At 54.3% G+C, this 22,978-nt stretch overlaps 2 protein-coding genes across 5 annotated transcripts in view; one reads left to right on the top strand and one right to left on the bottom strand.

Moving 5' to 3' along the window:
* Positions 1 to 2,862: 2,862 nt before the first annotated feature.
* On the top strand, positions 2,863 to 22,439 carry FOXP3 (forkhead box P3). 4 transcript variants are annotated; one of them, XM_047764762.1, is made up of 13 exons: positions 2,863 to 3,140; positions 3,247 to 3,347; positions 11,410 to 11,641; positions 12,169 to 12,273; positions 12,363 to 12,501; positions 13,642 to 13,729; positions 13,799 to 13,903; positions 15,421 to 15,508; positions 15,705 to 15,785; positions 17,980 to 18,130; positions 19,050 to 19,126; positions 21,049 to 21,150; positions 21,376 to 22,439. In XM_047764762.1, the coding sequence occupies exons 2-13, from the start codon at positions 3,265 to 3,267 to the stop codon at positions 21,523 to 21,525; spliced, it is 1,401 nt and encodes a 466-aa protein (XP_047620718.1). In that variant the 5' UTR covers positions 2,863 to 3,140; positions 3,247 to 3,264; the 3' UTR covers positions 21,526 to 22,439. The 4 variants fall into 4 exon arrangements, with proteins under 4 accessions (XP_047620718.1, XP_047620719.1, XP_047620716.1 ...); XM_047764763.1 differs by lacking the exon at positions 3,247 to 3,347 and having other exon boundaries at positions 2,863 to 3,082; XM_047764760.1 differs by having other exon boundaries at positions 13,642 to 13,903.
* CCDC22 (coiled-coil domain containing 22) overlaps positions 22,355 to 22,978 on the bottom strand; it is an 18,439-nt gene continuing 17,815 nt past the window's right edge. The window contains exon 17 of the mRNA XM_047764759.1: positions 22,355 to 22,769. Within this exon, the coding sequence (XP_047620715.1) occupies positions 22,656 to 22,769 (114 nt within the window). The 3' untranslated portion in view covers positions 22,355 to 22,655. The remainder of the gene's footprint in view (positions 22,770 to 22,978) is intronic.

Below are 22,978 nucleotides of genomic sequence, written 5' to 3'. Positions count from 1 at the left end.
AGGGATGCTGTGAAATCCTTAAGACAATTCATGCCTCTCCTCTGCTCACAACCTTCCTCTGGCCTCCTGCTCACTCAGGGTAAAATCCAAAGTCCTTACCATGGGCTAAACAAGGTCCTGCCTGGTTGAACGCTCCCCAGCCTACTCTCTGACCTCGCCTCCTACCCCTCCTCCTCTTGCCTGACGCCACTCTAACCACACTGACCTCTTTAGTAGACCTTGAGCAGGCCAGTTGTACTCCCACATTAGGATCTTTGAGCTGGCTCTTGCCTCTGGAATTACTCAGAGAATCTGCATGGCTCCTTCCTTCAGGTCTCTGTCAAAGGCCCCCTTCTCAGGGGACGTTCGCCGATCTCTCTGTTTAATCCAACCCCCTCCTCCCGAGGAACCTCTCATGGGAGACAGCATAGTCCAGTGCAGAGAGGAAGTGGTGACTGCTGCCCCCTCTCTGCCCACCTGACCCATCAACCCTCACTCTGTAAGGGTCCTGGCTCTCAGCAGTGTCCGCATCACCCTTCCACCACGCCGGGTCCCTCTCCAGTGGCCTCCTGGCTGGGACGCTTTGGGCCACCATGCTCCCTCAGCCATCCTCCGCCTTCTCTGGCCACCTGTCATTGGAGGGAGTGGCAGTAAGGGAGAGATGGTTTGGCAAGGACACAGGCCACACCTCGGACCCTGAAAGAGAAAACCAGCCCCCCTCTCTCGGGAGGGAACAGGGCTGGGGACAAGGAATGAGTTCTGGAAGTGGCCTGGTTTATGGTAACCCAGGATGTGTCGGCAACATTCAGACCCAAGTCCACGGGGAGCAAGGGGTTATTAAGTAACCTCAGGGACATCCCTAAAGTCCACCTCCTCCCCTCTCTTGCTCCCAACCCCATGCCACATGCCATCTATTAAGCCCCTACTGAATGCTGGGTCCCTACAGGCCTCCAACCTGAGACCTCATCTCACTGGTGCCTCCCCTGGCTGCCAGGCACACACAGGACATCCTTGGGTCTCAGACATGTCCCACCAACTCAGAAGCCTCAACCAGTGAAAGTCTTGTTTTGAACTAATGGTAGGGAGGGTTGGGTTTTTTTTTTTTTTATTGTTGTTGTTAGCTGATTTTTTGAAGGTCTTTTTTTTTTTTCTATTCACTTTTTTTTTTTTTTCTTGTCTTCACAAAGTCAGGCCACCAGGCCCCCTCTGGGCTTTTCCAAAAAGGTGAGTCTGAGTTGAGGAAAGAGGTTCTCCTTCTTTTGAGGATTTGGGAGGTTGCGGGGGGCGGGGGGAAGAGGCAAAGGAGCAGGTCTTGGCCATTAGGTTTACACCATGTGAATAAAAAGCTCTTTCCAATTTCTCTTTCCCAGGCCTGAAGCTGGTCTTGCAGAGGAATTGGAGTGGACATTGGAGGACGGAACCCTGGGCCATGCAGGGCGCTGGAGAGCCTGAGGCTGAGAGTCCCAGCCACGGCTTATCAGGAGAAGCCCCTAGGGGCCCGTCTCCTCTGTTGACCACTGATTGGAGGGGGTCCCCGCTGAAGTGAAGAAAGGCAGCCACCAAATCTTGGACACCCTGCAACCTTCCAGCCTCCAGAAGAATCTCCAAATCGCAGACCCTCCCGGTCTCTGCAGCTTCTAATGTAAAATTTGAGACCCTTGTGCTCAACGAAACCTGAGGGTTCCAGAGCCCAGCACCCCTGGGACGCAGGCCCCCCCTCTGCCAGCTCTGTGATCTGGGAGCAGTTGCCTGACTGTTTCGTCCCCTCTTTTTCGCCCTCTGTCCAAGGGCCATGATGACAAGATGGATCTCCGAGGGCCGTGGTGAGGATTGAACAAGATCGGCTGTGAGAAGCGTTTTCGGCGCTGTGTCTGGCACGTGGACGATTCGAGAGAAGTGTCCGCTGTGGGGACGATGGAGGAGATTTGGAATCCGAAATCCTTAGAAACCGGAAGTTTTCAAAGCAGAAAACGGCAAAGGCCGAGGGCCTCAGAAGCATCAGGCAGTGGTGTCTCTGAGTGCGAGCAGGTTGGGGCCCCAACGGGCCATGAGAAGGTTGGGGTCTCAACGGGCCTCAGAGCTTTGTGAGGATGGGTGCGTCCATCCTGGGGCCTGGTTAGGATCTTCCCTATAGGGTGGCCTCTGAGTCAGAGCCCTCAGGTCCTAAGATGTCATGAGGCAAGACTCTTTGCCCCTTGTTCCTTCAGTGATGTTCAGTGGCTTCTGAGAGCCAGCGATTCTCAGACTCTTGGATTCTGTGAATTGTTGGCAGCGGGGGGGAGGTGGGGTTGGGGAGGGACCCCCTGCTTTTTTCCTCCGCGAAGTAACTTCCATGCCCCTTAGCCTCTGTGAGAAGATGGGTCGCAGCCGTGTCCAGGGCTCCCCATCCCTGGGTAGTAAAAATGTGATGACCTCATCAATTCCCCCTATGGGGAAACTGAGGCCTGGACCAGAAGCAAAGCCCCAGGAAACCCAGCCCTATTCCATTCTTTCCCTGATGTTTCCCACACACCTATTACACTCAATGCTTCTCTTCCTTTTCAATATCTTCAAGACTCTCCAATATCTTCTCACTCTACAGAGCGGCGTCTCTGCCTGCCCAGGACGCCCCTGTGATTTATTAGAGTTCTTCCCCCTCATTTTCTTTTCTTTTCTTTTTTTCTAACTCTACACACTTTTGTTTAAAAACCTGTGGTTTCTCATGAGCTCTGTTATCTCATTGATACCTCTCACCTCGGTAGTGAGGGGAAGAAATCATATTTTCAGATGACTCGTAAAGGGCAAAGAAAAAACCCAAAATTTCAAAATTTCCGTTTAAGTCTCATAATCAAGAAGAGGAGAAACAGAGCGAGAGAGCAAGCGAGCGAGCGAGCGAGCGAGAGAGAGAGAGAGAGGAAAGCTATGAGAACCCCCCCCCCAACCCTGTGATTATCAGCATACACACTCATCGAAAAAAAAAAAATTGGATTATTAGAAGAGAGAGAGAGGTCTGTGGCTTCCACACCGTGGTTTTTCTTCTCGGTATAAAAGCAAAGTTGTTTTTGATATGTGACAGTTTCCCACAAGCCAGGCTGATCCTTTTCTGTCAGTCCACTTCACCAAGGTGAGTGTCCCTGCTCTCCCCCACCAGATGCGGGTCCAGCGGAAGAGGCGACAGTGAGGTAGGCACTGGGGGATCAAGGGCCCTCCCAGGACAATCAGGACAGCACGCAACTACCGAGGTCCCGGTCAGGTAAGGTTTTTTGTTTTTTTGTTTTTTTTTTACAGTAATAATCGTAATAACAAATGCCAGAAGACCGACGGGTCAAGTCCTTAATCTTTGCTGGGGCACAGGGCAAAGATAAATCAATGGATCGATGTGCGGATGGGTAGGATTTTTTTTTAACTATATCAACTGCCTGTCTTTAGGCATTGCAGCGCTTTGACCAACTTGAAACACTGTCCAGGTGTAACTGGAATTTTCAACTCCTCTCTCTCTCTCTCTCTCTCATCTCTCCGGCTCGCCTCTTTCTGGAGAGAGCTCCCCTCCTGCTCTGTCTCGCTCTTTTCGTGCTTCTCTGCCCCTCTCTTTCTGTGTCTCCCTGGCACGCAGCCTCTCCATCCCTCTTGTCTTTCTCTGGCTCTGACCATCTTCCCTGTCGCTGTCTCCTGACCACACTCCTGTCTGTCCCCTTTCCTCATCTCTCCCACCACCTTTCCTGCTGGTTCATTTCATCTTGCCTTCCCCCTGCCTGCCTATCCCCCCCCACCCCCCCCCCCCCAGCACCCAGCAAAGAGCTGTGTACAGCTGTCGCTTAATAACAGCGAGTTTTGTAACATCGAGGAGGACATTTACATTTTATAAGAATGAGCATCAATTCTGTTTGCCCCACGGAAGGAGGACTGTGGGCTGGTGGGTTGGGCTGAACACTTAACTTAAACTCGTGCTTGCACTGCAGGAGGGTCTCCCTCCTGGGGGGCCCTTCATGCCTCTGTCAACCTGGTTTAGCTATGGGGTCCTACCCCCAGGACCGTGTGTGTGTGTGTGTGTGTGTGTGTGTGTCTGTGTGTGTGTGTGTGTGGTGTGTGTGGCCAGGATCTAGTCCAGGAACAGAGTAGGCCATTCAGGGCTGTGGTGACCTCGTCTCTGCAGGCTTAGCAGGTGTTCGCAGACTGTTAACTGTTTGTATTTTATTTTTTATGAAAGCGTAGTTGATTGACAGTGTTGTGCCAATTTCTGCTATACAGCAAAGTGACTCAGTCATATATATATATATATATATAATTGATTTTATTAGTTATATTTTATATTACTTTTCCATCATGTTCTATCCCAGGAGATCGGAGATAGTTCCCTGTGCTATACAGTAGGACCTGGTTGTTTATTCATTCTAAATGTAATCGTTTGCATCTCCTGACTGTTAGTATTTTTTTAACCAAATGAGAATCATGCCATCTACCCAACTATTGGGTTTTTTTCTGCTTTAGTCAATGAATAGGAGCGTTTTTGTAGATCACCGAAAAGTGTTTCAACATGGGACCCTTCCATAACTGTCCAGACTGTCCTCACATCAGTATGAACCACGACTGGTTCCACCAAGTGCTGATTTGGGGGCATTTGGGTTGTTTCTAGTTTTTTCCCCCCTAACCATCCCTGATTAGTTTCTCAGATTGCTCCCAGTGGAGTGGCTAGGGCAAAGGGTTTGTGCCTTTTTAAGGTCTCTGACCCTCTCTGCAAATTGTCCTTCCAAAAGGTCATCCTGTTTTATGCTCCCTCTGCTCAAGCTAACCGTGGGTGGGTATTATCATTTTTTAATCCTTTCTCAACATAGCAGGTAAGAAAAATAGTACCATGTTGTTGAAATTTGCATCTTTTGATTACTTATCCTATTTGTTGACCATTTGTGCTTTTTTCATTTCTTTTTGTAAGTTACCTGGTCACGTCCTTAGTCCTAATAGGGGGTCATCATTTTTATTGATTGATTTGTCCCAGCTCTTTATATAAAAGATACTGACCATCCATCAGCCATAGGTATATAGCAAATATTTTCTCCCAATTCATCATTTGCTAAAGGTGTTTTCCTATTTATCGATGCTGTTTTGTGATGCTTGTGATGTTTTTCTAGTGTCGAGGAGGTTAGTTTTTTCTTCTGTGGTTACTGTCTCTGGTTTTGTGCTTCGAAAGTCTTTTCCCACTTGAAAATGAGATAAATGTTCACCTCTGTTGGCTTCTATTCTCCTTTATGGCTTCATTTTTTCCACTTACTCTAGAGGTGAAGAGTGTGGGTACTGGAGCCAGACTGTCTGGGACAAACCCAGCCTCTCCCCCGCCCCCCGCAGCAATCTGTGTGATTTCTGGCCAGGCATTTAACCTCTCTGCACCTCCATTTCCTCATGTGTTACCATGATGGTTATAATAGTACCGACCTCAAAGGGTGGCTGTGAGGATTAAATCTATCAACCTTGTTCAATGCTTCATGTACAATAAACCCAAGATCAATATCAGATATTATTATTTATCTCTTTCATAGATATGGAACTCATGTAAGGCTGTGTGATGACGATGCCGATGCCGTTTCAAACTGGGCAGGGAGGGGTTGGCGGGAAAATGGACTGATCAGTCATTAACTCACTTTTCCCCTTAATTATCCCAGAAACTTGTGTTACTCTATCCCCCAGCATCCCCTGGGTTGAAATGCCACATTCATCACAAACTCGAGGCCCTCTAGAGACTGGTCTGTATTTGAGCTTTTCTCTTCTGTTCTGTTCCGCTGTGTCTGTTCGTTTCTTTCTTTCTTTCTTTTTCTTTCCTTCTTTCTTTCTTTCTTTCTTTCTTTCTTTCTTTCTTTCTTTCTTTCTTTCTTTTTCTTTCTTTTTTTTCCTCATTTTTAAACGTGATCCTTTCTGCTGTATAAAAAAGTGATTCAGGGAGTTCCCGTCATGGGTCAGTGGTTAACAAATCTGACGAGGAACCATGAGGTGTCGGGTTCTCGATCCCTGGCCTCGCTCAGTGGGTGAAGGATCCGGCATTGTCGGGAACTATGGTGTAGGTTGCAGACTCGGCTCAGATCTGGCATTGCTGTGGCTCTGGTGTAGGCCGGTGGCTACCGCTCCGATTCGACCCCTAGCCTGGGAACCTCCATATGCTGCAGGAGCGTCCCAAGAAATGGCAAAAAAGACAAAAAAAAAAAAGTGATTCAGTAACACGTATACACACATCCATTCTTTTTCAGATTCTTTTCCCATATAGTTCAGTGTCTGTTCTTGGCGGGGCGGTGGGGTTGTGGGGGTGCCAGCGGGGTACCACTTTGCTGATTATTGCTCCACAATACGGTACAGCACAGGCCCAAAGGCCCTGCCATCTCGCCCTCTGTTATTCCTCATTATTTCAGGCTGCATCAGCCTCTCCAGCCAGAGACCACCAACTGTTCTTATTTGGAGCATCGCATTCTCTCCCTCTCTCTCCTTCTCTCCTTCCTTCTCTGTCCCTCTCTCTCTTTCTTTCCCCCTCCCGCTCCCCCTCCTTTCTCTCTCCCTCTCCCCCCCACCAACCAGGTCTCTCCCCATCTCCCTGTGTTGTTTCTCTCTCTCTCTCTGACTTCCCGCTCCTCTGCGCTGCTCCCCCCTCCTCGCTGTCTCTCCTTCGCTCAGCATCCTCTCTCTTTTTTTATTTTTTTAAATTTTTTTAATTTATTTTATTTTATTTTTATTTTTTTTTGGTCTTTTTGCTATTTCTTGGGCCACTCCCGCGGCATATGGAGGTTCCCAGGCTAGAGGTCTAATCGGAGCTGTAGCCACCGGCCTACGCCAGAGCCACAGCAACGCGGGATCTGAGCCGCGTCTGCAACCTACACCACAGCTCACAGCAACGCCGGATCGTTAACCCACTGAGTAAGGCCAGGGATCGAACCCGCAACCTCATGGTTCCTAGTCGGATTCGTTAACCACTGCGCCACGACGGGAACTCCAGCATCCTCTCTCTTGAGTGTCTCTCTTGGGCATCTCTCTCCATCCCCCTCACGTTTCCCCCTTCTCTCCCTGTAGCTCCCATTCCCTGGGTCTGTTTGCTTAGGTCTATCTGTCGAGCTCCAATCTCCGTTTCTCTCTCTCTGAATCCCTGTCCCCCTAGCCAGGCCCCGGCTCTTCATCCACCCCTCGCCGCTCCCCTTCCCCACGTGCAGAGAGGCAGATTGAGGCCTGGGTATGGGCAGGGTAGGGGTACCTCTGAAGCCCTCCCAGAGATGCAGTGGCAGCATTGAGATCCCAGCTCAGATCTCGGGACTCCCCGGCTCTGTCTGTCTTCCCCTGACTGTGGCCCTCAGTTTACCCCCTGGCCCCCATGATGGGGGCAAGGGGAGGGGTTCTCTGGGCTGCCTCTCAGCTGCTGCTGTTCCCCCTTCTGCCTTGTCACAAGTTGGGCCTTCATGGTCATAGTGGGGGCCAGCCTCACGAGAGCTAAGTTGGTGGCGGGGGGAGGGGGGTGGTCCCAGGGCCCCCCTGGGTCAGGAGGCCTCGTGGCTAGAGGGTGGTGATACTGGAGGGACACAAATCAGTCAGTTTCTGTGTGGATCTGGCTGTGGACAGAGCTCAGCCCTGTCCTCAGAGTTGGCCCTGGTCCCTGGGAACCTCCATCCCAGGAGGGGTCCCCCCAGAAAGTCTGGTGCTGAGCTCTCTACTGGCAAAAGCCAGGGCCTTGGCCTTTTCCTGCCATGAGGCCCTAAGCCCAAGGTGCGCTGGCCTCGGCATCCCCTTCCTTCCCCCCCCCCTGCCCCCATCTCTGGCAGAGTGGCTGTGAGGCTGGGAACCAGATTGGACAGGGAGCTGGAGGCCCTGCAGGGACATGCACTTTAACTTTGGAAGATGGGTACTATTATCGTCCCAGTTTACATACGAGCCTGAGGAGGGTTACAATTAAATAGTGTCACAGCCTGGCCCTGGGCGGGGAAGAGCAAGAGGCAGCGACTCTGGCTCTTCTGCTCCCATAGAACTTGGGAAGGAGGCTGAGAGGAGGCTTGCTGCAATTCCAGGCCTGGCAGGCAGGAGGCACTATGAGGTAGTGAGCCTCCCGACCTTTGGGAAGTACCAAGGAGTTTGGACACCAGGGACATTGGCCTTCACGTTACTGAGGAGTTGGGCCCAGGGATCCCACAGGGCCTGTGGGTTTGGTCTGGGGTCCCCTGAATCTAAGACATGGATGGCGCTACGATTCTGAGGTTTCGGCATAGACCTGTGTGAAGACCCTGGGGGCGGGGGGCGGTCCCAGTCTCTGTGGGGTCTGCATGGCCATCCCCAAGCATCAAACCTTGGCCCTCTCTGTGGCCCAGGAAGGGCCAGGTCTACAAGGCCCAGGGTTTGTCACGGCCAGATGGACGTCACTCACCACATCCGCCAGCACCCATATCACCCCACCTGGGCCAAGCCGGCAGCAGGATGGGACGGCCAATTCTCGGAACGAAACCCGTGGGGTGGGGTAATCTGCCCCCTTCTCTTCCTCCTTGATGCCGATGAAGCCCAGCGCATCCGGCCGCCATGACGTCAATGGCGGAAATATCTGGGGAAGTCGGGGGCTGTGACACCAGGGCCCAGATGCAGACCCCGATAGGAAAACACAATCTGGGTCCCAGAAACATCCTCCATGTGGCTTCTGAGAAACAGTCAGAAAGGGCCGCCCCAACAGACGGTGCAGGAAGCCGGCTGCCCAGCCTGGTCCCCCAGGTACCCCACCACCAGACAGACCCTATCCACAGCCCTTTTCTGAGAATGTGTCTACGCGTCCCTGAGTCAGGCTGTTCCAGCTGTGTCTGGGGAGGAGATTTCTCTTCCGTGCTGGCCAAGGGTCCAGGCAGCTTGAGAAGTGCCCGCGGGCCAGCCTTGTGGGCCAGGCCAGAGTGGTGGAAAGCATCCACCCGTTCACCAACGTCGGGTCTTGGTTTGCTCAGGTCTTGTGTAACAGGGGACCACAAACCGGGTGGCTTAAACAACAGAAGTGCCTCATCTCACAGTTCCAGAGGCCAGAAGGCGGGGTTGGTTCCTTGTAGGGCTACGAGGGACCACCTGTTCGTGCCTCTCTCCTAGCTTCCGATTTGCCGGCAGTCTCTAGCGTTCCTTGTGTGAGACAAACATCGCCCTGATCTCCACCTGCCTTCATCTTCTCATTCATTTCACTCACCTCTCCAGGGTCATCAACATTCTCTCTGGCCCTTGTTCTGAGCCCCCATAGCCCCAAGCTCTGGATTCTCACGCAGTAATGTTCAACCCCCCCCCCCCCCAAGAGACTAAGTGTTTGATACCTCGATTCTCACCTCCACCTCCCTCAACACAACCCCCATGGGCTCCCTCTGATAATCCCCATGAGCTAACAGCATAGAAAGGAAGGAGAATGGCTCCTTCAAGAACCTTCCTTGGAGTTCCCATTGTGGCGCAGCGGTTAACGAATCTGACTAGGAACCATGAGGTTGCGGGTTTGATCCCTGGCCTTACTCAGTGGGTTGAGGATCCGGCATTGCCATGAGCTGTGGTGTAGGTTGCAGATGCGGCTCGGATCCCACATTGCTGTGGCTCTGGCATGGGCCAGTGGCTATGGCTCCGATTAGACCCCTAGCCTGGGAATCTCCATGTGCCGTGGGAGCGGCCCTAGAAAAGGCAAAAAAGACAAAAAACAAAACAAACAAAAAAAACCTTCCTTGTACACCAACCCCCAGCCCCCGGGGCTGCAATCAGCAGCCATGTGCCCAACCCAGTGCTGGAGGGTGGGGTGGGGAAGACACACACACGCACGCACGCACACACGCACGCACACGCACGCACAGTACAGACTTTCTGGAGAAAGAAGTAGGGCTCTCAAGTCACCACGGGACGGTGGAACCTTACACCCGGGTGTTTGTTTCAGTAAAATGGAAGTTGGACTGGGCGGTCCCTTCCAGGGCTGGCTTCCTCTCAGACTGGGTGTACAGGATTCTGAGAAACCTAGGCCCTGCCTGTCAGGGAATGTAAGGTTCTGGAGCCATCCTGGAAGGCTTTCTGGATAGGGCTCGGGGCGGGGCAGGCGAGGAGGAGCAGACCTTCCAGCCAAGTTGAATAGCATAAGCGAAGGCTTGGAGAGTGGAGAGCAGGGTAAATTTCTAGCAGGGTTGGGGTGCGGGGGGGCGGGTTCCCAAGTTGAGGAGCTCACATAGGCCCTGGCTCAAGAGAGTCCATCTGTCCCTGTCTCTGGCACCTACCTGCCCTGCCAGCTCTGTGCAAGACAGGAGCCCAGCAATGCTCAGACCTTGCCCGTCTGAGCTCCAGCCTCCTGTGCTCAGCACCCCCCTCGGCCTTGCCACTGGCATGTGTAACACCAGACTCTACATGTCCACCCACACCTGGATCGTCATTCCCCACCCTGCTCCTCCGTTTTCCCCCAACTCAGCCGTGTCTTTCCAACCACTCGGGCTAATACCCGGAAGTCACCTTGACCTTCCGTGTCTCACCCCCCACACCCAAGCTGCCAGCAAATTCTCCTGACTCAACCTTCAGAACATACTCCGAAGCTACCCACCTCTCACCATCTCTACTGCCATCCTTCTGGTCTGGACAGTGGCTTGTCTGGACTGTTGCAGTAGCCCCCTCACTAGTTTCCCCTAATTCTGCCCTCACTTTCCTAGAGTCTGGCCCTGTCATAGCAGCCAGAGGGATCTTTTGAAACCAACCCCCGCTTTTAGGCCCAAGTCGCTAGGGTAATATAATGCTCCTACAGGAGAACATCAGAAACCAGGTCGAGGGAGTTCCTAATGTGGCTCAGTGGGTTAAGAACCCAATTAGTATCCCTGAGGATGCAGGTTCGATCCCCAGCTTCACTCAGTGAGTTCAAGGATCCAGTGTTGCTGCAAGCAGTGGCACAGGTCCCAGATGTGGCTGTGTTGCTGCAGCTGTGGAGGAGGTCGGTGGCTACAGCTCTGATTCAACCCCCAGACTGAAAAAAAAAAAAAGAAAGAAAGAAAGAAAGAAAGAAACCGGACCCGGTAGGATCATGGTAGGATCGGCAAAGGTTGTATGGCCTGTAGAGGGTTCGGGGAGGCCAGGAGGACTGAGGCTTGAAGACCACCACTCAAGTGCTGCGACCTGAGCTGGCTGGGGTCTCAAAAACCACCCTGACTCCCCCACCGCCCTCACAGAGGACACATCCCCGCCAGGGCTGTGGCCGCATGTGCAGGCACGCCGTGTGCTGGGCCCCGTGCTCGTCTGCACCCGAGATGTGCTTGGAGACACGTGACACCGTGTGTGTGTGTGTGTGTGTGTGTGTGTGCACACGCGTGCACACGTGTCCAGAGCTGGGGTCTCTTTGGGACATGCCCCAGCCAATGCCTGCTCCGACCAGAGGGGGTGGCCGCGTGGTTCAGATGGTTGAGTATTTTCCTGCTGGCCCTCTGCCACTCAGCACACGTGTAACTCCTTCCCCTTGTGTCCCTGCAGCCTGCCCTCCGACAAGGACCCGATGCCCAACCCCAGGCCAGCCAAGCCCTTGGCCCCTTCCTTGGTCCTCAGCCCATCCCCAGGAGCCTCGCCCAGCTGGAGGGCTGTACCCAAGACTTCAGACCAACAGGGAGCCAAGGGCCCCGGGGCAGCCTTCCAGGGCCGGGAGCTCCGAGGTGGCGCCCACGCCTCCTCTTCCTCCTTGAACCCCATGCCACCGTCGCAGCTGCAGGTGAGGCCTAGGGCACAGGATGGGGCAGGCAGGGTGGGGTACCTGGGCCTACAGGTGTTGACCTTTACTGTGGCACTGGGCGGGGGGCCCAGCTGGGGCACAGGAAGTGGTTTTCTGGGTCCCAGGCAAGTCTGTGACATATGCAGATGTCGCAGGGCCAAGAAAGTCCCCACTTTGGCAGGTCTCAGAGATTCGAGGCTCTCCCCGACCTCCCAAATCCCTGTCTCAGGAGAGGGGGCTTTACCGTGGTCCCATGGGCAGAGCCATGGGTGTCTCCATCCCCCATGTGACAGAGGAGAGCCTCCCTGAGGCTCAGGGAGGTGAGGTGACAGGGTAGAGACCAGCTCTGCCCCCTATGAGCTGTTTGATCTGGAAAGAGTCACCCAATCTCCCTGGGCCTCAGTTTCCACATATGTAAAACGGGGATGGTCCTAGTACCTGGCAGGTGGGGTTGGGGCGGAGTAGGCAAACTAGTGAGGATGGGGATGGCCTCTTGCCCACCTGCCCTTCCTGCCTTCTCCCCCCAGCTGCCCACAGTGCCCCTCGTCATGGTGGCACCCTCCGGAGCACGGCTGGGTCCCTCACCCCACTTGCAGGCACTCCTCCAGGACAGGCCGCACTTTGTCCACCAGGTACCGACCGGGAAGAGGAAGGGAGGAGGGAGCAGGCGGGGGAAGTGGAGAAGGGACCAGGCTGAACCCTGGCCCGTATGTGCCCCCAGCTCTCCACGGTGGATGCCCATGCTCGGACCCCCGTGCTGCAGGTGCGCCCACTGGACAGCCCAGCGATGATCAGCCTCCCGCCGCCCACCGCTGCCACAGGGGTCTTCTCCCTCAAGGCCCGGCCTGGCCTGCCACCTGGTAACACTGTACCCCACGGCTCCACAGAACCCCAGAGCCCCAAACCCTTGAACATAAGTGCTGTGGGGCTGTTGAAGCTCAGGCCTCAGGAGGCCAGAGATGTCAGGTCTAATCAGCTTGGAAATTCCAACCTCTAAAAAAAGATGTCAGGCTCAGAACCTTAAAGACGCAGAATGTCAAAATCACGGAACTGCAGATCTTTGCAGAGTTAGTCGAAATGTCAGCATTTGCGGGAGTTCCTGTCGTGGCTCAGTGGGTTAAGAACCTTCCTGGTATCTGTGAGGGTTCGATCCCTGGCCTCGCTCAGTGGGTTAAGGATCTGGCGTTGCCGTGAGCTGTGGTGTAGGTTGCAGACGCAGCTCGGATCCTGCGTTGTGGCTCCGATTGGACCCCTTGCCTGGGAACCTCCATATGCTGTGGGTATGGCCCTAAAAAAAAAAAAAAGAAAAGAAAAAGAAAAGAAACGTCAGCACTTGTGGGAGTTCCCATCATGGCTCAGGGGTTTACGAACCCGACTAGTATCCATGAGGACGCAGGTTCCATCCCTGACCTCACTCAGTGGGTTAAGGGTCCTGCGTTGCCGTGAGCTGTGGTGTGGGCTGCAGACGAGGCTCACATCCCGTGTTGCTGTGGCTGTGGCGTAGGCTGTGGCCCTAAAAATACAAAAAAAAAAAAAAAGTCAGTACTTATGAATGGAAGTCTTTTTTTTTTCTTTGTCTTTTCTAGGGCCACAACCGTGGCATATGGAGGTTCCCAGGCTAGGGGTCGAATCGGAGCTGTAGCTGCCAAGTTTACACCACAGCCACAGCCACGTGGGATCCGAGCCGCATCTGCAACCTACACCACAGCCCACAGCAACGCCGGATCCTTCACCCACTGAGCAAGGCCACAGATCGAACCTACAACCTCGTGGTTCCTAGTCAGATTCGTTAACCACTGAGCCACGACGGGAACTCCGTGAATGGCAGTCTTTGAGCTGCTCCACCAGAAGCCTTGGATGTTCGGAACCACCCAGCCCCGCTGGATGGAGTCTGGGCCTGTGAAGCTCAGAAGGGTGGGAAGTTCAACATGAGAGGCCTTGTGGGCTGAGCTCCAGAGCCTGGCCCACAGTCCCCAGAGGTGCCCTGTCCCCACCCGCAGGGATCAACGTGGCCAGCCTGAAGTGGGTGTCCAGGGAGCCGGCACTGCTCTGCACCTTCCCAAGCCCTGGTGTGCCCAGGAAGGACAGGTCAGTGCACAGGGCTGGGAAGGCCCCTTGGCCCGCCAGTCCTTCCCCTGACACCCTTTGTCCCCTCAGCACCCTTTCAACCGTGCCCCAGGGTTCCTACTCCCTGCTGGCAAATGGTGTCTGCAAGTGGCCCGGATGTGAGAAGGTCTTCGAGGAGCCAGAGGACTTCCTCAAGTAAGGGGGCCAGATCCATTCCAGTCTGGGGGTGGGGGTGGGGGTGGGGGTGGGGCGGGGCAGTTTGTGGGAGGAGGTCTGGGGTGCAGGTCTCAGCTCTCACCTCATCCCGATAGGGGGTGAGATGAGAGAGGCAAAATCTGCGATTGTGGGTTCAGTCTCACTCCATCACTCACTGGCTCTGGGACCTTGAGCAAGTTCCTTGGCTTCTCTGAGCCTCTGTTTCCTCATCTGTAAAATGGGGGCATCACAATAGAGGCATGTGCTATGATTTCCCTCCATTTTACAGAAAAAGAAACTTAAAAGAGGTTAAGTGTCGTGATCAAGATCACCAACCAGGGAGTTCCTGTTGTAGCTCAGTGGGTTAAGACCCTGACTAGTCTCCATGAGGATGTGGGTTCCATCCCTGGCCTCGCTCAGTGGGTTAACAATCTGGCATTGCTATGAGCTGTGGGGTAGGTCACAGACACAACTCCGATCTGGCGTGGCTGTGGCTGTGGTGTAGGTCGGCAGCTGTCGCTCTGATTGGACCCCTGGCTGGGGAACTTCCATGTGCTGCAGGTGTGGCCGTAAAAAGAAAAAAGAAAAAAAGAAGATCACCATCCAGGCTCTGGAATCCACACTCCTAACTGCTTTGTCCTACAACCCCTCATGCCAACACACCAGCAACACACCAGCCTGCTTTCATTGATGCCCAAAGTCCACTATTGCTGCCTCCTGTCAAGCCCATCACACACACACACACACTACTGCCTCCTGTCAAGCCCATCACACACACACACACACACACACACTATCACTCTCTCTCTCTCTCTCTCTCTCACACACACACACACACACACACACACTCTCTCTCTCTCTCATACACACACCCCTTCTCAAACCATACCAAACTATCAGTAGCAACTCAATGAACCTTGTTCTCTTCACGGCCAGGCCTTCGCACAGGCTGTTCCCTCTACCTGGAATGCCTTTCCTGCTCTCACTTACCTGGCCTGCTCTCAGCTCCCTACTCTTCTCACGTCATCTCCAGCACCCTGGCCATACAGTAGATGACAGGTAGCATGAGTTGAAGGCATGACAGGTGTGACCTGGAGACTGGGGTAGAAAAAGGGGAGGGAGGAGTTCCCGTTGTGGCACAGTGGTTAACAAATCCGACTAAGAACCATGAGGTTGTGGGTTCAACTCCTGGCCTTGCTCAGTGGGTTAAGGATCTGGGGTTGCCATGAGCTGTGGTGTAGGTTGCAGACGCGGCTCGGATCCTGGGTTGCTGTGGTTCTGGCATAGGCCGGAGGCTACAGCTCCGATTCAACCCCTATGCTGGAACCTCCTTATGCCGCAAGAGCGGCTCAAGAAAAGGCCAAAAAAAAAAAAAAAAAAAAGAAAAAAAAAAAGAAAAAGAAAAAGAAAGAAAGAGGGGAGGGAGGCCAAGGCTCTGAGCCCTCTCCACTTGAGCCCTCTCCACTTGGAGGCTGGACCCACCAGGGTCACCTGCATGGACTCTTCCCCCTCCCCAGGCACTGCCAGGCAGACCATCTCCTGGATGAGAAGGGCAGGGCGCAGTGTCTCCTCCAGAGGGAGGTGGTGCAGTCTCTGGAGCAACAGGTGATGTGGGGAGAGGGGGCAGGGGTGGTGGTGGGTGAACCTAACGTCCACCCTGTGCCAGGAGCCAGGGTTATCCAGGATGTTAGCTGGCATGGAAGAAGAAAGGGGGCAGGGGCTCCCATGGAAACTACAGCCTGGACAAAGATGTGGCAGAGAAAGACCAGGCTGAGGCCTCATTCTGTGCCTGTCCTCACAGCTGGTGCTGGAGAAGGAGAAGCTGGGTGCTATGCAGGCCCACCTGGCCGGGAAGATGCCCTCACCCAAGGCTCCATCCGCGGTGAGCCACCCCAGGCCCACAGGTGGCACGGACTGCAGGGGGGCAGGGGAGGGGCCCTTGCAGGGGGCACTGGACCTATCCTTGCACCCAGGCCCTGGGATCTTCCGGGCCCCTGTCCCCCCAGGTCCACACATGCCCAGACCTGGGAATCTGTCCCTCTCCAACTACAAACCCTCTGACCTTAAGATCCCCAAACATCGTGATCCTGAGTTTGCAAAGCAATAGCAAATCGCCAAATATTGAATGCAGACCACTGGCAGGACTGGCTGTATAACTCACAGGGCCCAGTGCAAAATGAACATATGGGGCTCAAATTTCAAAATGACCCGCAGAGCATTAAACAAAGCAGGGGGTGGGAGTTCCTACTGTGGCTCAGTGGGGTACAAACCTGACTAGTATCCACGAGGCTGTGGGTTCGATCCCTGGCCTCGCTCAGTGGGTTAAGGATCTGGCATTGCCGTGAGTTGTGGTGAGTTGTGGGGTAGGTGGCAGACATGGCTTGGATCCCATGTTGCTGTGGCTTGGCGTGGGCTGGCAGCTGCAGCTCCCATTTGACCTCTGGCCTGGGAGGTCCATATGCTGCGGGTTTGGCCTTAAAAAGCAAAAAAAAAAAAAAAAAAAAAAAAAAAAAATCCCGGGGCCCTGGGTGCCTGCACAGTCCACACACCCAGAAGTCGGCCCTGGGTGCAGACACAGTGATGCCACTGTGACTTAGGTATTACTATCATCCCCAACTCACAGATGAGGAAAATTGAGGCCAGAAAGGGTTAGGTGACTTTCCCAAAGCTGCATTTGGGTAGCAGAGGAGCCCAATTCACCCCCAGCTCATGACCCCAACAGTGGCTCACTACACATATCAGTGTCCACACGCACACTCTAATTGATATGGCCCATGATGGGTAGAACTGAGAAGAGGGTGCCCTTGCTTTTATTTTGTTTTTTGCTTTTTAGGATCACATTTGCGGCATTTCTTTTTTGCTTTTTAGGATCACATTTGCGGCATATGAATGTTCCCAGACTAGGGGTCGAATCGGAGCTACCACTGCCGGCCTACTCCACAGCCACCGCCATGCCAGATCCTTAACCCACGGAGCAAGGCTAGGGATCGAACCCGCGTCCTCATGGATACTAGTTGGATTCTTAACCCGCTGTGCCACAACGAGAGCCTCCGCCCTTGACTTTTTAAAGTTTTTTATTATTTTATTGCTTTTTAGGGCCTCACCCGCAGCATGTGGAGGTTCCCAAGCTAGGGGTCAAATTGGAGCTGTAGCTGCCGGCCTACACCATAGCTCACGGCAATGCTGGATCCTTAATCCACTGAGCGAGACCAGGGATCGAACCTGTGTCCTCATGGATACTAGTTGGATTCTTAACCCGCTGAGCCACAAGGGGAACCTCTGCCCTTGCTTTTAAAAACACCTATTTGGAGTTCCTGCTGTGGTATAGCTGGTTAAGGATCTGGCATTGCTGCAGCTGTGGCTCAGATTCAATCCCTGGCACAGGAACTTCCATATGCCGTGGGTGCAGCCATAAAAATAAAATAAAAATTTTTTAAAAATAATGAGTTCCTATCGTGGCGCAGTGGAAACAAATCCAACTAGGAACCATGAGGTTTCGGGTTCTGGCCTTGTTCAGTGGGTTAAGGATCTGGCATTGCAGTGAGCTGTGGTGTAGGTCGCAGACGCGGCTTGGATCTGGCGTTGCTGTGGCTGTGGTATAGGCTGGAGGCTACAGCTCTGATTCGACCCCTAGCCTGGGAACCTCCATATGCCGCGGGTGCCGCCCTCGAAAGACAAAAAATAAAATAAATAATGAGTTCCCATTGTGGCTCAGGAAGTTGAGAATCAAAATAGTATCCATGAGGATTCAGGTTTGATCCCCGGCCTCACTCAGGAGGTTAAGGATCCTTGTGTTGCCATGAGCTGTGGTGAAGGTCACAGACACGGCTCGGATCCCGTGTGGCTGTGGCTGTGGCATAGGCTGGCAGCTGCAGTTCCTTTTTGACCCCTAGCCTGGGAACCTCCATATGCTTGTAGGTATGGCCCTTAAAAAAAAAAAGAAAGGAAGAAAAAGGAAAAGAAAAAAGAAAATAAAGAATAAAAGGAAAAAGAAAAAATATACAAAATACAGTTATTTAAAACTAAAGTGGAAAGTTTAAAGCCTCTCGGTTACCAGCCTCTCCCTCCATTCCCAGGCATCATCTGACAAGGGTTCCTGCTGTATTGTAGCCACTGGCACCCCGGGCACCGCCGTCCCAGCTTGGCCGGGCCCCCAGGAGGCCCCTGACGGCCTGTTTGCTGTGCGCAGGCACCTCTGGGGCAGCCATGGAAACAGCACGTTCCCAGGTAAGAGCAGTCCGTGCCCTACGTGGTGCCCCCTGAGCCTCTGATCCCCCTGCCTGGCCCGGGCGGGGGACTGCTCTTTGGCACCCCAGTCACCCAGCCTTGGGAAAATCGCATCTGCTTGCAAAAGCTTCCTCTCCGGATTTTCATGGGCTTCCAGCCCCGAATGTGGTCTCAGATGTCTAGCCCCAGCCCTGTCTCCCCTGGGGATTGGGGCTCCCTCACTGGGCTTCCACTCTGCCATCTAGTCGTCAGAAGGGAGGGAGCGAGCTTAGGAATTCCCTCCCCCCACAACTCCCTCTTTCTGACCAAGGAAAACCCTGATGACTTGCTCACCCGTCCCCCACTACGTGGGGACCTAGGGCTGTGGGCTTAACGGGGATCAGGGCCTTCGCGTGCCATCCTGGCTCTGCCACTTAACCAGTTACATCTCTTTGGTGTGGAAGTTACTTGACTTTTTTTTTTTTTTTGCTTTTTAGGGCTGCACTCGCGGCATATGGAAGTTCCCAGGCCAGGGGTCGAATCAGAGCTGCAGCTGCCAGCCTCCACCACAGCCACAGCCACAGCAATGTGCCATCCGGGATCCGAGCCACATCTGTGACCTACGCTATGGCTCGCAGCCACACCGGATCCTTAACCCACTGAGTGAGGACAGAGATCGAGCCCACATCCTCATAGATGCTGGTTGGGTCTGTTACCACTGAGCCACAACGGGAACTCTGCGACTTCTTTTAAACCTTGGAGAGAATAAGCCCTGTTTCGGTGGGAGCGTGGCAAAGGGGAAATGCTCTCGTGTATGTCGAGTGCTTCGCAAACAGTGGCCGTGATCACGGAAAGCCGTGTTCACAGCAGGATTTCAGAGGGGAGGGGAGGGAGCGAGACGTTCCCTGGCTGAGACCTGATCCCTCCCCCCCTCTGACAGACTTCTTTCACAACATGGACTACTTCAAGTTCCACAACATGCGGCCCCCTTTCACCTACGCCACCCTCATCCGCTGGGTAAGCAGGGTGCCGGGCTGGAGAACCTGCCTCCCTCTGAGCACCCCAGGCGGGCTCCTACAGGGATGAATCCACGCCTCAGCCGTGATCCCTCATCTTCACCCCAGACCTGCCCCCAAACCCACATCTAAACTGCCATCCAAGCCAGTGCAAGCCAAGCTCTGGCCCTAGACCCACCCCTTCCTGATATCCACCCCAACCCCGTACCTAAATGCCCCCTGGGCCCATACGTAGCTCCCACACCAGCCTGATCTTCGCCCTGTGTCCTACGCCCACCCCAGGGACACCCTAACTCCTTCCCCAGCCCTGACATACCCCTGTATGTCAACACATCCCCCAGCTAGACCCCGTCCCTAACCCCTTCTTTGCAACACCCGACCCTTGACCTCACCCCATCCCCACCCCTTCATCTGTCTCCCTGATGGCTTCCCAGAAGCTTCACCAGAGCCCGCCTGGACCTTCATCCTAAGCCCAGACCTAACCCTACACGATGCAACACGTTACCCTGCCTAACCCCATCCTGATCCTGGCCCAGAGCCTCACGGCAGCCATAATTGCCAATTCTTGATGTGATCTCATTCCTAAGTCCAAGCAGATCTTTTTTTTTTTTTTTCTTTAGGGCCACACCCAAGGCAGATGGAAGTTTCCGGGCTAGGGGTAGAATCGGAGCTATAGCTGCCAACCACAGCCACAGCCATCGCCACGCAGGATCCAAGCTGCGCCTGCGACCTACACCGCAGCTCACGGCAACGCCGGATCCTTAACCCACTGAGTGAAGCCAGGGATCGAACCTGCAACCTCATGGATGCTAGTCAGATTCGTTTCTGCTGAGCCACTACAGGAACTCCAAGCAGCTTAATTTCCCTGACCCTTACCGACCACACACAACCTTTCTTTTTTTTCATTTTTGAGATATTTTAATTATAGTTGATTTACAATGTTCTATCAATTTCTGCTGTACAGTATAGTGACCGAGTTGTACATATATATACATTCTTTTTCTCACAATATCTTCCATCATGTTCCATCACAAGTGACTAGATGTAGTTCCCTGTGCTATACAGCAGGACCTCATTGCTTATCCACTCCAAATGCAATAGTTTGCATCTACTAACCCCAAACTCCCAGTCCATCCCCCTCCCTCCCCCTCCCTCTTGGCAACCACGTCTGTTCTCCATGTCCATGAGTTTGTTTCCTTTCTGTAGAAAGTTTCATTTGTACCATATATTAGATTTCAGATATAAGTGGTATCATATGGTATTTGTTGTTCTCTTTCTGACTTACTTCACTCAGGATGAGAGTCTCTAGTTTCAGTCATGTTGCTGCAAATGGCATTGTTTTGTTCTTTTTGATGGCTGAGTAGTATTCCACTGTGTTCAACCTCATTCTTGACCCTGAACCCAACCACATCCCTGGCACATAAAATAACTACATCAACTAGGCCCATCTCTGAGCCCTGACCGAATGCTGTGTGTCATCTCACCCTCTTGCCCCTGAACTCACCCCAGTCCATCCCAGCCTGACCCTTGTCCCGCCGCTTCCCTGATCTTTGACTGCCTGGTCCTTTGCCCCTTCCAAATCCTTCACTGGACCCCGCTCCTGGCCCTTAACCTTCCCAAACCCTGAAACCTCACTCTTAGAAAGAATTCCAACTCCACCCCGGACATTTAACTTATCTCCAGCCCTAACCCTATACCGGACCCTACTCTACCCTCGGCCCTGACCCTTTACCTAAGCGCATCCCAGCCCCACCCTCACCCGACTTCTAACCCAGTCTCTGACCCATCACCCTACACTATCTCCCTCCCTTCCCCAACCCCCACAATTCCACCCAGGTCAGAAGGCCCAAAGTGGGCCACTGCCCCTTTTGGCCTGACTTTGGGGGAACGGCTCCCTTTATCCCCCTACCCCCCAATTGCCAGGCCATCCTGGAGGCTCCAGAGAAGCAGCGGACACTCAACGAGATCTATCACTGGTTCACACGCATGTTCGCCTTTTTCAGAAACCACCCTGCCACCTGGAAGGTGAGTGCCACTGGAGGTGGCAGTGGCCTGGAGGGCCATCAAATGCCACTGGGGTACTGGGTCAAGGTCAGGAGCCAGAGGGCCCGGGACTGGGCTTGTGGGTGTGTTGGGAAGGGTCGGGAGGTCGATTTTTTGGTGGGCACTGCCGACCATGGGGGATGACGGCCTGCTCGCTCCCTTCCCGCCCCCACCTCCTGGACTGGCCGGCTGGTCCTCCTTGTGCAGAATGCCATTCGCCACAACTTGAGCTTGCACAAGTGCTTTGTGCGCGTGGAGAGCGAGAAGGGAGCCGTGTGGACCGTGGACGAGTTCGAGTTTCGCAAGAAGAGGAGCCAGAGGCCCAGCAGGTGTTCCAACCCCACCCCCGGCCCCTGACTGCAAAGCCAAGGAAAGAAGGATGGACAGGGGCCAAAACTGGGGGTGGAAGTGGCCAAGGGAGGGGCGACCGACCACGGACGTGCCTGCGGGGGACCAAGACATAAGGTGTGCGCTGGCTGGCTGGCCAAGGACACCGCTCCCCAGCTGACCACCCTCTTGGATCACATGCTCTGCACCAACGCCGCTTAGGGGGACCCTGGCCCCAGCCCCGCCCCCCCACCCCCACCCCAGCCCCTTTGCAATGGGCTCTCTAGCCAAACTGAGCCTTGGCAACCGACCCGCACACAACAGCCTGCCTCAGTCGCTCTCACAGACAACCTGGGGGCTGGGAAGGATACCAAGAGTCACAGTCCTGTCCCTTGGACTCAACACAAACCCCCAGACACGAAGCGCCTGCCTCAATACGCACAGACCATCTCGAACCTGCAGTCGCACAGTCACAGCCGAGCACAGTCCTGGCAACCCACATACCCCAAAGCACGCACCCGCAGCCAGCCTCCAGGCCCGCGGGTGCAGGGTCACACAGGGTGTGCCCAGACACCCGCCCAAGAAGTGGCCTCAGTACCTTCAGGATCTCCGGTCCCAGAAAGCCACACAGACACACACTGGTCACGAACGGTACATCACATGGCTCCCAACACAAATGCTTGGTCACTCAGGCTCTTTGAACTCACACCCACAGAGCACCCCACCAGGCCTCCTGAGTCCCACGCGGACACCCAAGGCCATATACACACCACACACACACACACACAAAATCCCCAGTGTCTCGCCAGCCACCCGCCCCTCCCCACCCCCAGCTCCATGGCCCCAACCACTCCTCAGCTTAGACTGCAGACAGAGCCCCTCATTTATTTGAGATCCAAGGCCCCACGCCCCCCAGCGCCCTCCACAATAAACTGCAGCCGAGATCCCATACTCCAGATGATCGCCCCAGCCAAGGGTCACAGTCGGGTGGGCCAGGGTCTGCGGCCAAGGCTGCAGCAGAAGAAGCTGGACTGCAAAGCAGGGGGCACGGCCAGGGCCAGCATTTGGCCAGTACCCCCAGTGCCCCCAATCCCTGCCTGAGGCCAGGGAGCTGGGGGACGAGGGGGTGGCAGGGTGGGGACACCTCTGCTGGGGGCTGCTCAGGCCTCACGGACCCGGCCCAGGAGGCCAGCATTCTCCTGGCGAAGGGCTCGGTAGTCCTCGCGGATCTTCTCCAGGTTGCTGAGGGTCTTCTTGCCCATCTCCGTCTCGATCTGAGGCGATGGCAAGCATGGCCCTTCAGCACACAGGGCCCTTTTCACAGCTCCCGCTCGCCACCCCCCCGCCCCATTATGGCCACTCGGGCCCCTCCCCTAGGCCTCCCACCCCCTCCCATAAGAGCCTGCTCTGTCCCACCAGCAGGCCCTTGCATGAGGCCTCCATCCACCTAAAGCATCCTTCGCTGTGTGGCAGGACCACCCGC

Source organism: Phacochoerus africanus, chromosome X (genome assembly GCF_016906955.1).
Source record: "Phacochoerus africanus isolate WHEZ1 chromosome X, ROS_Pafr_v1, whole genome shotgun sequence".
In the NCBI taxonomy this organism is placed as follows: domain Eukaryota; kingdom Metazoa; phylum Chordata; class Mammalia; order Artiodactyla; family Suidae; genus Phacochoerus; species Phacochoerus africanus.
This window is presented reverse-complemented; position numbering and strand designations above follow the sequence as displayed.